The 15,078-nt window shown below is 48.1% G+C and overlaps 1 protein-coding gene across 2 annotated transcripts in view; it reads left to right on the top strand.

Annotated features, from left to right (window-relative positions):
* The first annotated feature begins 4,472 nt into the window (after nt 1–4,472).
* The window catches only part of Scn11a (sodium channel, voltage-gated, type XI, alpha), a 71,694-nt gene continuing 61,088 nt past the window's right edge, over nt 4,473–15,078 (top strand). The window contains exons 1-4 of one of the 2 annotated variants that reach the window (NM_011887.3): nt 4,473–4,504; nt 9,914–10,200; nt 13,310–13,428; nt 14,623–14,721. In NM_011887.3, coding sequence (NP_036017.3) covers nt 9,934–10,200; nt 13,310–13,428; nt 14,623–14,721 — 485 coding nt within the window. In that variant the 5' untranslated portion in view covers nt 4,473–4,504; nt 9,914–9,933. Of the gene's footprint in view, nt 4,505–4,697; nt 4,798–9,913; nt 10,201–13,309; nt 13,429–14,622; nt 14,722–15,078 lie in introns of those variants that run through there. The other variant, XM_017313362.2, reaches the window with a different exon arrangement.

The following is a 15,078-nucleotide window of genomic DNA, read 5'->3' as shown; positions in this document are numbered from 1 at the left end:
CAGGCAAGCACCACACTGATCCAGCTCAGCCCTTGAACAGTTTGGAAGAGGAAGGAGACCGAGCCCTAGCTGACAACGGAGAATTGCGTCCAAGGTGACTCTCTCGTGTAGATTTTAAGTTGGTTCTGGCTGTTGTCACAAGGCCCCCATTCCTCCAGCCATGGACCCTGTAAAGGGCTAGGTGTCGTCACAGTCTTGTGGCTAGCTTCCCACAGAGTGGTCAACCCAAGGGAGTGGCACAGAGAAGACAATGCTTGCTGCACCTAAGCTTCAGGGACCTTACACGGTCATGTCTTCAGTAGCCTGTCTGTGTCACAGGGCAGTCTGTCTGGTTTGACAGGAGACTACATAGGAAGACGATTATCTGGATATTAGGACTATTGAAACCACCTTGGAGCCTGGGGACCATCATTGTGCTACCACTAGGGGATGTGAATCAGATGATAAATGTCCCAGACTCCTGATATTCAAGTACATTCTCCATGACTACTTAGTCCCCAGAGAGACGGACACATAATAACCTCAGACACATCTTTATCGGCTTCCCCTCCTTCTCTGACTGTCTCCTCTCTCTCCTGTGGTTCTATTTTGTGTATTCACCTTCTGGATGAACTCCTGTGTGCCGAAATGTCTGCCTAATGCCTTGAGAGGAACACAGCCCCGAATCCAGAGACAGAATGTCTCAAAGGGTTTTGACATGGAATGGAACCGACCATTGCAATGCAGGACACACTGACTGAATGTGGGCGGCTCCCAGGTTGTCTGGGTTACTTTCTCACTGCTCCGATGAAACACCCTGGCCAAAACAGCTTAAGGGAGAAAAAGTTCATTCTGGCTCACAGCATCACAGTCCAACACGGTGGGGAATTCATAGCGGCAGGAGCTTGAGACGGCTGGTCGCCTCGTATCCATAGCCAAGAGGCAGAGTGTGGTGAACGCATGCTCAGTTTGCTTTTCCCATATTAAACAGTCTAGGGTCTCCGGCCAGGGAATGGCGTCACCCATATAAGGCAGATCATCCCACCACAACCAATGTCGTCAAGTTAGTCCACCACTAGTGTGCGCAGACACCTCTGTCTCCAGTGATTCTAGATCCTGTCAGCTGACAGTACCAATCACAATGCAGGTCAAAAAAGCTTCATGGATGTAGCAGGGACTGAGAGGCAATGAGGTTGGGAAAGCCAATGAGGGGAAGGTAAGAGGAGAGGCGGCAGCATTAGCAGGGCTTGGAGCAGACTGGGCATGCTCAGAGAAGGGAGCAGCGCAGAGTGAGGTGTGGCGGGTTACGTAAGGCGTAGGATGTGTGCAGAAGGTGGAGCAGACTGTTCCGGAAGTCTGTCGTGACGGCCTATCCCTGTGAGAGGCAAGAAGGGCTCGTTCAGGGGAAGCTGGCTGGAGAGGAAGGATGACGGTTGAGGAGGAAGACCCTACGAAGGTGGACCTGGCAGAGTGGCCTCCCCAGAACCAGGCTCACAGGACCCAGGAGTCTGGGGAGAAGGCGAAACACAGTCTCCTTGCTCAGGTGGCCTGTGTTTGTATCTTTCTTTCTGTCACTAAGCCCGTTACTTAAAATTGTTTGCATTTATTTCAAGATGGAAGCTACAAGGATTCTCCGAAACTTCTGGAATCCCAAATAAAACTTAATGGTTTGGATAAAATGCTTGAAATGAGTTGATATTAAAAAATATTAAAACCCACAGGTGTCTTTTAAGATCATGGGCTTAGAGGCTCCTGCCTCTTCCAAGGTTCCTGCTTCCACTCACATAAAAACGCGTTCAGAGGCTCAGTGCTTCTCTTCTTTGCCATTCTCTTATTCTGAGAGCTATCCAGTCATCCTACGAAGTCTTAGAGTTACGATTCATTCCTTTTTTTAAAAAAAATGGTTTTCGAGACAGGGTTTCTCTGTATAGCTCTGGCTGTCCTGGAACTCACTTTGTAGACCAGGCTGGCCTCGAACTCAGAAATCCGCCTGCCTCTGCCTCCCGAGTGCTGGGATTAAAGGCGTGCGCCACCACACCCGGCTACGATTCATTCTTAAATGAGTGGCTGGGCGCTTTCTCCCTTAAGATCCATCAGGCAGTAGGCTGGAGAGATGGCTCAGTGGTAAAGAGCCTTGCTGTTCTCGTAAGGAACCCACGTTCAGTTCCCAGCACCCACACGGTGGCTCACGGTTGTGTGCAACTGCACTCCAAGAGATCGAATTCTCCTGGCCTCAGCAGGGGCACTCCTGTGCACATCTCCACGTGCAGACACAAATACCTATGCATGATTACCGGGCATGGAGGCACATGCCTTTAACCTGGCAGAGGCAGAGACATGTGGAGCTCTGTGAGTTTGGAGCCAGCCTGAGCTACATAGCGAGACCCTGTCTAAAAAACACAACAAAACAAAATGTTAAAAAAACAGAGCAGTCAGAGCCAGATATGGTGGCATGTGTTTTAATCCTAGCACTGGGGCAGCAGAGACAGGCAGCTCCACGGTGCTCGATGGCTCCAGGGATCATAAATACTTACAGAGATCCAGGTCAGGGAGAGATCATCTCAAAAGAAAAAAAGGAAGGTGGGCAGTGCCTATGGAATGACATGAGATGTTGTCCTCTGACCTCTACACACAACAATACATATATGCATACACATGCACTCACACATTCATACATGTACACACACATGCACATGCACACATATACACACACACACACACACACACACGCACACTCACACACATACATATACATACACATGCATACACACATGCACACTCATACATATGTACATATACACACACATGCACACTCACACATATACACACCCCAACAGGTATTATGACTAGAGTTTGTTGTGTGTTTGGTCACATTCCCTCCTAACAGTAAGAAGACTGGGAAGGTTATCCCATTTCTATAGGGACAAGGCTAAGGCCTGGGAACTTCAATCTGTGTCCAGCACCTCAGCTTATCAATGGGGGGCAGAAAGTTGTCTTCAGGATTGCTGGGGCAGGTCTGATATTTGCTCAGTTCCCACTTTCCCCTCTTTCAGACACCAGCTACTCCTTCAGACACCTACTCTGTGTAGTGTCTGCTGATAAAAGCCAGTCGTGCCTCTGCTGGTCTCATGACTCAGCAGTGCCTGAGAATGGTCCACAGAGTGACACTCTCCACATAGATGTTCTTCATACATGAGTACAATCTACTTGCTCATTTCCCCAACTCCTCCCCCGATTCATTCCAGATCAATACTCAGCCTTCACAACTTTACATCATTTTTAAAAATCTTAATATTTGTTGTTATTCTTTGAGACAGGCTTTCTCTACATAGTCTCAGCTGTCTTGGAACTTGCTCTGTAGACCAGGCTGGCCTGGAACATAGAGAGGTGCCTGGAAATTTTCCTTCTATTTAATAACTCACTAAGTGCAGTTTGTGTTACCCCCATGCTCATGGATGTGTGGCCCATCACTGGAGCATGGTTGATCTATCAGAGGCCACACCCTTAAAGAAAACTCCCTCTCTCTCAGCAGCCATCAACCACCAATAGCTCCAGTGGTTCATGAGCCCCTCCCACCTCCAGCCTGGAATGGTGATTGGCTTGATCCTGTGCTGATCACCAACCATAGCTGCTCTGAGTACACGAGACCACCAATCCTGTCACATCTAGAAGACCCCTGTTCCCTGTGGTCCTCTTCTTTGGTGGCCCCTGAGTCTTGGGGTTGGGGGTTGAGATAGATGACCATTTGTGGCTGAGCACAGCACTGCACACATTCCCTGCAGTGTGACCAGTCGTGAGCTTCAGCATTAACTACCGCCTCCCGCACCAAGAACCATCTCCTATGGGGTCTCAGAGCTGCACTGATCTAAATCCTTGTAGATTTAAGTTTCTCCAGAAATTAAAACAACAACAAGAACAACAACAACAACAACAACAACAACAACAACAACAACAACAACAAAATAACCCAGCGGCTCACATGGAAGAGACTGAGGTTTGGTGAAAGACCTCTGCAGAATTGGTTTGGTGGCCAAGACAATCATCTTGTCATTCCTGTGGCTTCCATATAAGCAAACATACAGCACAAGGAAAAGAAGCAGGGTGGGGAGGATACTGAGTGGATCCCTCGCAAGGGACAGCATGCCATGTGGGGCTCAACAACCAGGCTCAGGTGGCCGGCAGAGCCCAGTGTAGCTTTTCTGAGAGGATTTTCTGTCTTCCCTCACACTCTTGGATGAGGCTAAGGAGAAAAACCAACCTGTTTCTTTATTAATGATGCTTTTTGCAGAGTTAGATTAAGCACTGATTAAAGAAAGGCAAGATGTAAGTACCCTCTCAGTCACTTCTCTGGTTACAAGGCTTCCTTCACGACTCTTTAAAATCACTTTGGCTCTCTTCCCGCTTGCTGCCCTCCCAGAGCTCCACCCAGCTTCCCAGCTGCCCCTCCCAGAGCTCTAGCCCACTGCCAAGAGCGAGAATCTCCTGGAGCCATATGGTGCCCTGAGCCTCCCTAGCAGGAAGACAGGTAAGCCATCCAGGCTGGGGCTACCCCATCCTCTGTCGTTTCAGGCTGGGGCTTGTTATTTAGAGAGCTTTGTGTCTTTGTGTCAGGCTGAGATCAAGCCCCTTTGTAACCATATTCCATTGAAATCAGAGGTGGAGACCAGGTGGGAGATGCACAGTCAGGTGTCAGAGCCCATCGGTCGGTTCTCACAGAGCATGGGCGGGAGTTGGCAGGAGGGGCTGGCTGCCCTGCTCACACAAGTGCTTGTCACCCTGGGGGCTTGATGGCACAGCAGCTGGTGTTTTCTAGACAAGGTATGAAATTAAATCTCATCTAAACCTGACGTCCTGGTACAAATCTAAATATTTTCTGGGTCCCCGGTGGACACTTAATCAGAAATTATTGTGCGGTTTCTTGGTTGGAGAGCGAATCTTGTGGTTGGCTTTGGGCAGGGGTCCTTGTGTGGAGGGGTCCTTGTCTGCTCATGCTCCCTTGCTTTCTGGTTTTCTTATGGAATCTATTGATGGGGAGGTGATGTTCTTTCCATTGGAATCTACGTTAATAAACACAACTTAGGGGTAACCAAGGCTAAGAACTTGGTCAGCCCACCATATGGAGGTACCATGGAGCCTACCTTCCTTGGTGGGTAGGGGTGACTCAGTAGGGGGCAGTGGGATGCCTGTGACAAAGATGGGAGGCATGTCACACACACTGAAGGAGCCCTACTGGAGGCTGGGTGGCTTTCTACTCCTGACTATGTGTTCCTGTCTTCCTTGGGGATGACCATCTGGTTGGCATTCCAGGGCAGCTGAGAGCTTGAGGCCTGGAAAGTGCTTGATTGGGCCTGAAGGTCTCTAGGACTTGCATAGAGGACCATAGGCAAGGCTTTTGACTTCTCTATGCCTTGGTGCCTTCTCTTGTCAAGTTGTCATGTTGTGATACCTTTTAGATTTTCACAAGCAATACATGGAGAGCTTAGCTTCCAGCCATTATTAACTCGTGGATGTCCATGCGACTCTTGGCATTCTACTATATGGACAGGACTCCCTCCTAAGTGACTTTGGTGGGCAGTTGCAAACCTTCATGATTTCTCAGGCATTTCTCCTTACTGGTCAGGGTAAAGTATGAGGGTCTGACCAGACAGCTGCCTAGAGAGAAAATGAAAGCAATCCACTGGTTGGGAGCTCTCCTCTCAGAGCACAGAAGGACATTTAGCTCATGAGACTGTTCCCAGGCCAATATGAGATGCTGCAGGTTACACACCCACCGTTTTAAACACTGTTAGACGGTAGCTTAATTCATTAAAGTGTTTGTAATGCAGGGTTCAGAGAGCAGATGACCACGTATGATCGCGTGCAAGTGACAATGACAGCCATGTAAAACATAATCATGAGAAGGGGACTGAGGAGAGATATGCCAACACATTAACCCTGCATGTGTTCGGCGTCTGTGGTTTGTGGTTGATCATTTCCTGTTTGTGTTTTCTTAGTGTTATTGAATGAATGGCTTTACTGGCTGCAGCAGGAAACAGATGGCTCTTCCAGATTGGGCATTTTGAGATTGTTTTATTAAAGGGACCTTGTAAGAAGGTGCAGCCAGATCTCAGCGACAGAAATGAGCAGTGCCGTAGTTCGTCTGGTGAGGGTGGGGGCTATAACACCCCATATAAGAAGAGGTAAGTGAAGGCAGGCGGGACAGGAGAGAGACACATGCAGATGGCAACCTGCCAGTACAGCTGATGGCCAGGACCAGAAAGTGAGGTAGGAGGGTCCTGCTGACCCCTCTCCAATTCTCTCAGGGTTATTTGTGAGCACGCTCACTGTCTAGACACAACCCGAGTCCAAGGGATCCCAACCATGAGATAGATGGGGGTCACCTCAGGGCACGGAGCAGTGTGAGAGGATGAAGGTCGGGCTGGTGCTGCACCCGAGGTGGCCAGCACGGTGGGTCATGTGACTCTGAGAGACTTTAAATTAGAGCCCAGGGTCTGTCTGCGTGCAGACACCAATGCCTCCATGCTGGGACTCCCACTGCCTAGGACACAGACCTCTCCCCTCCTCACCAAATAATGTCAGAGTCACTTTTACCCCTGAGAGCAGCCTCACTGTTACCAGTTCACTGTTTACTTCCGGTCATTGACAACTGAACTCCCAATTTCTTCACTTGCCAAGCTTATGTAGAAGTCGCTGAAGTCTCTGTCGGCGAGAGGAAGAACGGAGTTTACTGTCAGTTACTCCTCCTCCTGCTCTAATGTCTCCTGTTTGGTCATTTATATTTCTTTTATTTATTCTTTAATATCGTTTGTTACTGCGTGTTGACTAGCCAGGGCTGAGGGCATCATTGTGGTGATTTCATATGTGCGCACACTACCCTTTCACCCTGTTCGTGACTCTCTCTTACCTCTCTTACCCTTCGCCACATTTTGTCCCTCTTCCCCAGGAATTCTCTTTTCACATCTTTAATACCCACCCCGCCGGGCCAGATCTACACCGGAGAGTAGGAATGTAAAACTTGAGTCTGGTGGATGTCTCAGAACATGGCTGTTTCCAGGCCAGCCTGCCTTGCTGCAGGCAACGCGTTCTCATCCTTATTTGTCATTGAGCAGCATGCATGCATTTCAGTTAAAGCCACTCTTATCTGCTGCTGAGCTTTGAGGTATATCCCCAAAGCTGGATACCATGAGGGACAGCCCAGTAACTGCGGGTGTGTAGGTATCTCCGCTGGATGCTGTCCTCGAGTTGTTAGGGTGTGAAGTTAGGCATGTTGTATCTGGTCTGTGCAGTAGCTCTATTCCCATTGGAGCCTCCGCCCTGATTTCACAGGGACTTAAGTCATTTCCGTTCCCACCAGCAGTGTGTGGGGTTCGCTTTCCAGGTGTCCAAGCATGCTTTGCTTTGCTTTAAATGGTAGGCAGTCTGACTGTTCTCCTCCCTCCCCCTCTCCCTCTTGGTCCCTCTCCCCCTCCCTCCCCTCCCCCTCTCCCTCTTGGTCCCCCTCTTCTCCCCCTCCCCCGCCACTCTTGTATGGGGATTAAATTAGGGGCCCAATCTTGCTAGGCAAACATTTCACCACTGAAGTGTATATCCAGCCTTAAATGGAATCTCAGTGCATCTTCGATTGGCGTTTCCTCGGTGGTTAAAGATGATGGCCATTCTTCCAATGTATCAGTCGTAGACTCTTGAGAGCCCACTGCCGTCTTTTGCTCACTTCCTGATTGTCTCCTTTGCTCCCTTGGTGTTCACCTTCTTTATACACGCTAATCCCGTGCTGGACGAATGGCCAGGAAAGATTTTCTCCCATTCTGTAGGCTATCTGCTCACATCGTTCATTGTTTACATTGCAATACAGATACTTTTTACATTGACGTAGTCCCAGTTGTCAGTTCTTCCTATCTCTGTCTGAGTTGTGGGAGTCCTCTTCCGAGAGGCAGTTGTTTCTCCTTCAGTTCTTCATTGTGCATAGCTGTAATATGGCATGGGGAAGCTCTTACGTGGTTATGTATAAATGCCTCCTAACCTGCATGCCCTTATCGTTCCCAAGTCTTGGGAGGGAATATATTTTGGCTAACATTTCCCTAAATAGTGTTCTGTGTCTTTTGTCTATTTCTTCGTGTCTTCAGCACAGAAATATGTATCTTTTGGTCTTTGATTTTTGGTACTGAATCTCATGTAGCCCAGGCTGGCCTCAAACTCATGTAGCCAAGGATGACCTTGAACTCCTGGTCCTCCTGCCTCCACACTCTAGAGTTCTCAAATGTTCTGTTCATAATTTCTTAGTTTTTCTCTTTATTGCTGATTTCTCTAATTCATCACTGTGTTCAAGCCCCGAAACCCCCTCTTTGGCTTGAGCTAGACCCTACGTGGGGCTCTCTACTCAGATATTTCTATTGGCTCAACAAGCATCATTTCCAAGACTTCCTTTTGCTTCTTAAAATATCCATCTTTGTATCGAGTTCTCATTCATCTCCTATTTTGTCTTTCTTGATTGTTCCACTATTTTCTGCAATTTGTTCATCTTTCAGAAACAAATTGTTTTGAATTCTTTATATGGGATGTTATCCATTGTGATCTCTTGGGTTGATTGCTGGTGACTCTCTGACCTCTGGAGCAGCCTGCTGCCTTCTTTCACCATTTTCATTATATCACAGTATTGGGATCAACTGCTGTGCTGAGATGGACATACGTTCTACTTTCAAACATCTTAATTTTATTGAAAACAACTGTTTTATATGTATCAGCATTTTGCCTACATGTATGTCTGTACACTACATGCATGAAACGCCCAAGACCAGAAGAGGGTGTTGGATCCTTGGAGCTGGATTTATGAATCACTATCAGCCACTGTGTGGGTGCTGGGAATTGAACCCAGGTCCTCTGGAAGAACAGAGCCCTTACCACCGTGCCATCTCTACAGCCCCATATTTTCTGCTTTCATGTGAGAGTCTTTCTAGGAACAGTTTTTCTCTTAAAGATGCACCTTGAGGTTTGGGCTATTTCAAATGGCATTTTGTAGTAGTTTCCTTGTTACATCTTTAACAAAATTTTACTACATTCCGCCCCCACCCCTCCTCATTCCACAGCATGGTGTGGAAATTAGAAGACAACTTATTGGTTTCCTTCTCCTCTTCCACCACATGGGTCTAGGGCAATGAACTTAGATTATCACCGTAGTGGCAAACACCTTGACCCACTGAGCTGTCTCTCCAACCTCCTTGTTACTTCTTTTGATAAATGCATTTTGAATCAATACAAGCTATGTTAGATCCCAAGGGTATTTCTTTTGCCATGGGTCTCACAAGAGTATGGTATTAGGACAGGTCCAACAGATATACCATGGACAGTGTGTTTCACTGTCTGTAACTACAGCTCTGGTCTCAGCAACAATGTATATTCCAAAGGACTATTGTAGCAACCTTTGCTGTGGACTCTGGCAGGTGCCAGGCTCGTGTTTTTTTTTTTTTGTTTTTTTTTTTTGTTTTTTTTTTTTTGTTGTTGTTCTTCCTTGGCTGTTGCTGCAGGAGTAGGTCTGGCCCTCATATACACTCGGAGTCTGGTGATCAGTATTGATTGAAGGTGACTGTGTGTCTAGATGCTAACTCTTGGGGCTAGAGAGATAGATAAGTGGCTAAGCTCACTTGTTTTCCAGAGGACCTGCTTGCAATATATACACACAGGGCCCTTTCTACACCATGAGAAGCATACAGAGTATAAAGTCTGTCTGTTCCTCCTGTCCCTTGCCAAGTCTGTGCCCCAAGGTTCTGCTGCACCAGTGTGGTATCCCTTTCTAGTCTACCTCACAGACAGTTGACACCTAAACCCTGTCACCTCAGCATCCGTTTCTGCAGACTTCCAGGACACTATCCCTTGAGAGTGAGCCCCAGGACAAGCTGAGTTCCATCCTCATTCTGAGAGCTGTGTTTCTGCCACACAGTGTCTGAGCCAAGGGTGAAGATGGAGGAGAGGTACTATCCAGTGATCTTCCCAGACGAGAGGAATTTCCGCCCCTTCACTTTCGACTCTTTGGCTGCAATAGAGAAGCGGATCACCATCCAAAAGGAGAAGAAGAAATCCAAAGACAAGGCAGCAACTGAGCCCCAGCCTCGGCCTCAGCTCGACCTAAAGGCCTCCAGGAAGTTACCTAAGCTCTATGGCGACGTTCCCCCTGACCTTATAGCGAAGCCCCTGGAAGATCTGGACCCATTTTACAAAGACCATAAGGTACATTCTCATGCAGGTGGGGAGTCCCCTCCCCGACTCCCCATGTTCACATGTGCACTACTGGTTCTCTGAATCCAGTCTTGGGGTCAGTAGGAAACAGGCACACCTCTTTTCCTTTTCTACCACCCCATCTCTGTAGCTCTTACCTGCTTCCTTTAATTCATGTGTTGGGGAAAGAAAATGAGGCTGACTCTGAAAGGTTAAAAGGTCACCACTGGAAACAGCCATGTCCAAAAAGAGCGTGTGGTCAGTCAGGACAGGAGGTCAGGCCACTGCTTGAGCGTGACTCCAGACAAATGGCTACCCAGATCCTCAATTCCTGTATCTAGAGTGGGGACAAGTGTCTGATCTCCCCACTCCAAGGCAAGACATGGGAGCACTTTTTAAGTTGTAAATCCAACTGACATCAACAATTAACGGTACTGGGAAGGGAAGGGCTGCCCTTTTCAGCAAGAGCATTACCTCACAAAACATTTGGACCGTGTGTAGGCCTTCTAGGCTGTTAAGTGAGATTAATGAAGGTCAAGCTATTCATTGATATAGAGTTGGTGCTCGGCCATTGAAGGCTAAATCTGAGTTAGTCAAGTGCGTGAATGTGATTCTACGCAACCCCCCACATCCACATATGAAAGCCTTCATGGTTTACCTATGACCTCTAATTCTGTTTTTACGTTCCTTTACATTTATTTATTTATTTATTTTGTGTGTGTACGTGTGTATGCACATACCATGGACATGTGTGTAGAGGTCAGAGGACAATGTTTTCGGAGTTGGATCTCTCCAGCCATATGCTCCTCGGGATCCACCTCAGGCTGCCTGGCTTGGCAAGTGTTTTCTGCCACTGAGCCATCTCACCATCCCTATATGGAATTCTTCTTTTTCCAAATTAGTTTTTATCTGTGTGCACGGGTGATTTGTCTGTGTGTGTGTCTATGCACCTACCATGTATGTGCAGTGCCCACGGAGGCTGGAAGAGGGGGTAAGATACCCTGGACCTGGGGTTATAGATGGTTGTGAGATGTCATGTAGGTGCTGGCAATTGAACCCAAGTCGTCTGGAATAGCAGCCAATGTTCTTAACCACTGAGCCCTCTCAGATGTAATTCTTGCTGGAAATTCTAGAATGACTTCAGAATGAGGAAGTCTGATTTCTGGCTCTACTTGGCTCCTTGAAAGCCTGGGGTGTGAGCTCCCCTTGCCCCGAGAGGATTCCCTCTTTTAAAAGACCCAGAGGACCTTGCTGTGTCACCATGATCCAGCAGAGGTTGGAAAGTCTACCTCATCAAACCAAGGCTGGGAGCCTGGGGAAAATTTTAGCATAATGACCGTGATGCTAAGAGCATCTTTTGCTGACACCGTGACCTCTCGTGACCTCTCAAAGAGTCATTGCCTGGGTGCATGGTCTATAAGTGGTAATACCAGAGTTTCCAGACCAAATGGGGATGGGCCATTTAGAGGAAATTGGGCATATATATGGAAGGGACAGAGTGGAGAAGAAGGAGACAAAAAACAAAACAAAACAAAACAAAAAACCCACTTCCTCATTTCTTCTTTCATGATGCCCCAGAAATCAAGGAGCCTCTTAGAGGCATGGTTGTCAGAGGAGAGTTAGTTGAGAGAATTCTCTTTGCCTTGGAACTGGGTAGGAAGCCCACAGGACAGGCAATAGCTTGTGAGCTGCAGACTCCTGGAGGGCAAGCTCTGGTTTTAGGTCCACCATTTTCTAACCTGGGCTTGTCCTTTGACCTGGAAGGCAAGTTTTGAACCCTACACACCTGTGATCTCATGTGGTATGTGGGCTTAACAGTGAGATGAGAGCACTCTACCCTACAGAGGAGGAACCCAAGGTTTGTGAGGTCAGACAACTGGAAACTAATGTCAAGAGTTCTCTAGTTCTTGGCAACCTAGCCTCCTCACCCTCCTCCCCCGCCCCCATCCTTTAGAGGCTCCTACAGAGAAAAGAGGTGGAGCTGTGTCAGCCAGCAGGTAGGAGGAGCTGGTCCCTATCCTTCTAGTCATTAAAGCCCTGGCAAGTGTTGTTAAATGCACCATTAGCTGAAATATTTAAAGCAATGAGAGGAAGCTCCAGGAGAGCCAAAGTACACAGGAGGAGAACTGTACTGTCCCCCTTGTCGTTGGGGGTGATTGTCCTCAAAGAGAAGGTCATTCTCTGCTCCCCCCCAATGGTCTTTTTACTCAAAGGAAGGTCACAGAGCCATTCTAACAAGTCTTGGGCTCATAAAGTCCCAGCACCAAAGGAACCCCGAGGCCCATTTCATATTGCTATGGAGGTTAAGACAGACGGACACTCTGGCGGTGCCTTCCCAGACAACGTTATACATTATACATCACACCGCATCACACCTGGTGACCTTTTCCCTGGAACACTCTGCATTTATTATATAATCAGTCAGTTAATTAATTTGTGTGTGTGTGTGTGTTATATGATGTCTTAGCCCATGTGTGAAGGTCACAGGACAACTTGCTAGAGCCAATTCTCTCCTACCATCACACGGGTCCCCAGGATTGAACTCAGATCTTCAGACTCGGAGGCAGAGCACCCTCACGTGCTGAGCCCTCTCACCAGCCCCTGTAGTCGTTTGAAGGTTAGAAGCAGATTGGTTATTTCATTAGAACTGCTCAGACCTGCTGCTCAACCATATAGTCTCTTTGTATCTTAAGACAAATTTCAAAAATTTCTTTGAGAATGGTAGTATTTTTAAGAGGCCTACTATGTGGGGCTGTTCAAGCTCAGTTTCTGTGTAAGCCTCCTTCTGCTGCTGACTCCACACATACATACAGTGAACTTCAACATCAAAGATTTGCTTGCCCAGATATGGCGCCATACCCTGCTTTCTAGGGCCTCAAAGCTGGGCTCTCCAGTGTGTACTGTAATGTTAACAGCCCACAGCACGGTGCTGATCTTGAAGCCAATGGGAGCAGTTGGCCTTAGGAGTCTCAAGGTAACTAACTGGTCAATAATTCTGCCACCAGAGACTGCCATAATTAGTCAGGGCTCCAGACATGGTTCCCTGGAACTTTCTCTAACAGGTCTCGGAGGAATGTCGTTTTGCTGGTGTGTTAATTTTTGTGCTGTGATTTCTTCACAGACATTCATGGTATTGAACAAGAAGAGAACAATCTATCGCTTCAGCGCCAAGAGGGCCTTGTTCATTCTGGGGCCTTTTAATCCCATCAGAAGCTTCATGATTCGCATCTCTGTCCATTCATATCCTTTCTCTAAGTCCAGCCTGGGAAACCTGTGCAAGCCCCAGGGGTCCATGTGTGCTCTGTTGCCGTTACTACTGTTAACTTGAGTCAGGGTCTCATAGCTCAGGCTATCCTTGAAATCGCTATGTAGCAGAAGATAACCTCAAACTTTTGACTTTCCCACCTCTACCTCCCCAGTTCTGGGATTATAGGAACATGCCTCCACACACAGTTTACGCAATGCTGGGGGTTGAACACGGGGCTTCAAGATGCTAGGCAAGCACCCAACCAGTTCCAGTTTAGTGGAAGCAAATAGTCTTTGTTCCCGGAGCCCTCCTGGGGTGTTGTGTCTGGCACTGTGTGGGACTGTGAGTGTCTGAGCAGCTGTAGCCCCAGGAGCCTCAGCTTCAGGAGACATGCCCAGAGGCATTTGAGTCTAAGTGAGCACAGAAGAGGCTAGGCCTTTTTAGGGGGAAGGCCAGTGTGGGTCCTTACACATAGTTCCTGGAAACAGTGTCTGTGGTAGGGACTCTTATTTAAGTGGTAGAGTAGAGAAGAACTCTCTGGAGAAGGAGGAAAGGCAAAGAGGAAGGGCCCAGCAGTGGTGCCCAGGGGTGCACGCCTGCTTGGCATGCAGCATGATCTGGGCTTTGCCCTCTCCCACTGCCTGGGTCGGGGGGATGGGATGAGGATGAACCAGATACGGCTGCAGTTTCAACTAAGTCAGCCTGAGCCTGACTCTGCGGGGAGTTCCTAGATCACATGGCGCCTGGGTCTCATGTAGCCCAGGCTAGCTCAGACTCTCTGTGACCTGGGGATGATGTAGAACTATGGATACTTACCGCGCTCAGCTCCTTGGTGCTGGGATCGCATGTGTGAGCTGCCATGCCTTGCTCATGCAGTGCTGGGGTCTGAGGCCAGGGCTTTGTGCATGCTGGGTAAACACTCTTCCAACTGAGCTGTAACATCCCCAACCTAGGGCCAGTTAAATCTATATCAACAAGTTCTGCGGAAGGGTCAGTAGCTCTCCCTAGGAGGAGGCTGCTGTCTGGTAGGGAACCCTCTCTGGAGGTGGGGACAGCACTGACTTGTCCAGAGCTGGCTCTCACAGGGAAGAGATACATGCAGCACGGAAGCAGCTCAGAGAGAGATCCCCACCACAGTGGTAGTGTGTCACTCCTGCAGTGTCTGTGCCTTAATCCGCCCTGGCCACAGTCTTCAGCATGTTCATTATCTGCACAGTGATCATCAACTGTATGTTCATGGCTAATAATTCTTCTGTGGACAGTCGTCCTAGCAGTAACATTCCCGAGTGAGTATTGTCCCTGCATCTGCAAACCCTGAACTCTTCCTTTTTACAAAGCTAGCTAAGGGGCTCTGGATGTGGGTCCCTTGGTAGGATGCTTGCTTGAAACCCTTGGTTCCATTCCCAGCACTACAGAAATGTAGCACAGAGGTGCACGCTGTGGTCTCAGTACTTTGAGGTAAGTCTGGAGGGTCAGAAGGCTCAAGGGCGTCCTCAGATAGATATCGAACTTAAGGTCAGCCTGGGCTATAGTAAAACCCCTCTCCAAAAACAAAACCAAAAACCCCCATACCCCAAAATACCACCCCTCGAGCCCCAAAAGTATTAAAGAATGACTGTCTTAAATTGGAGTTGAGTGGAGAG

This window comes from Mus musculus, chromosome 9, assembly GCF_000001635.26.
Source record: "Mus musculus strain C57BL/6J chromosome 9, GRCm38.p6 C57BL/6J".
NCBI classification, from domain to species: domain Eukaryota; kingdom Metazoa; phylum Chordata; class Mammalia; order Rodentia; family Muridae; genus Mus; species Mus musculus.
This window is presented reverse-complemented; position numbering and strand designations above follow the sequence as displayed.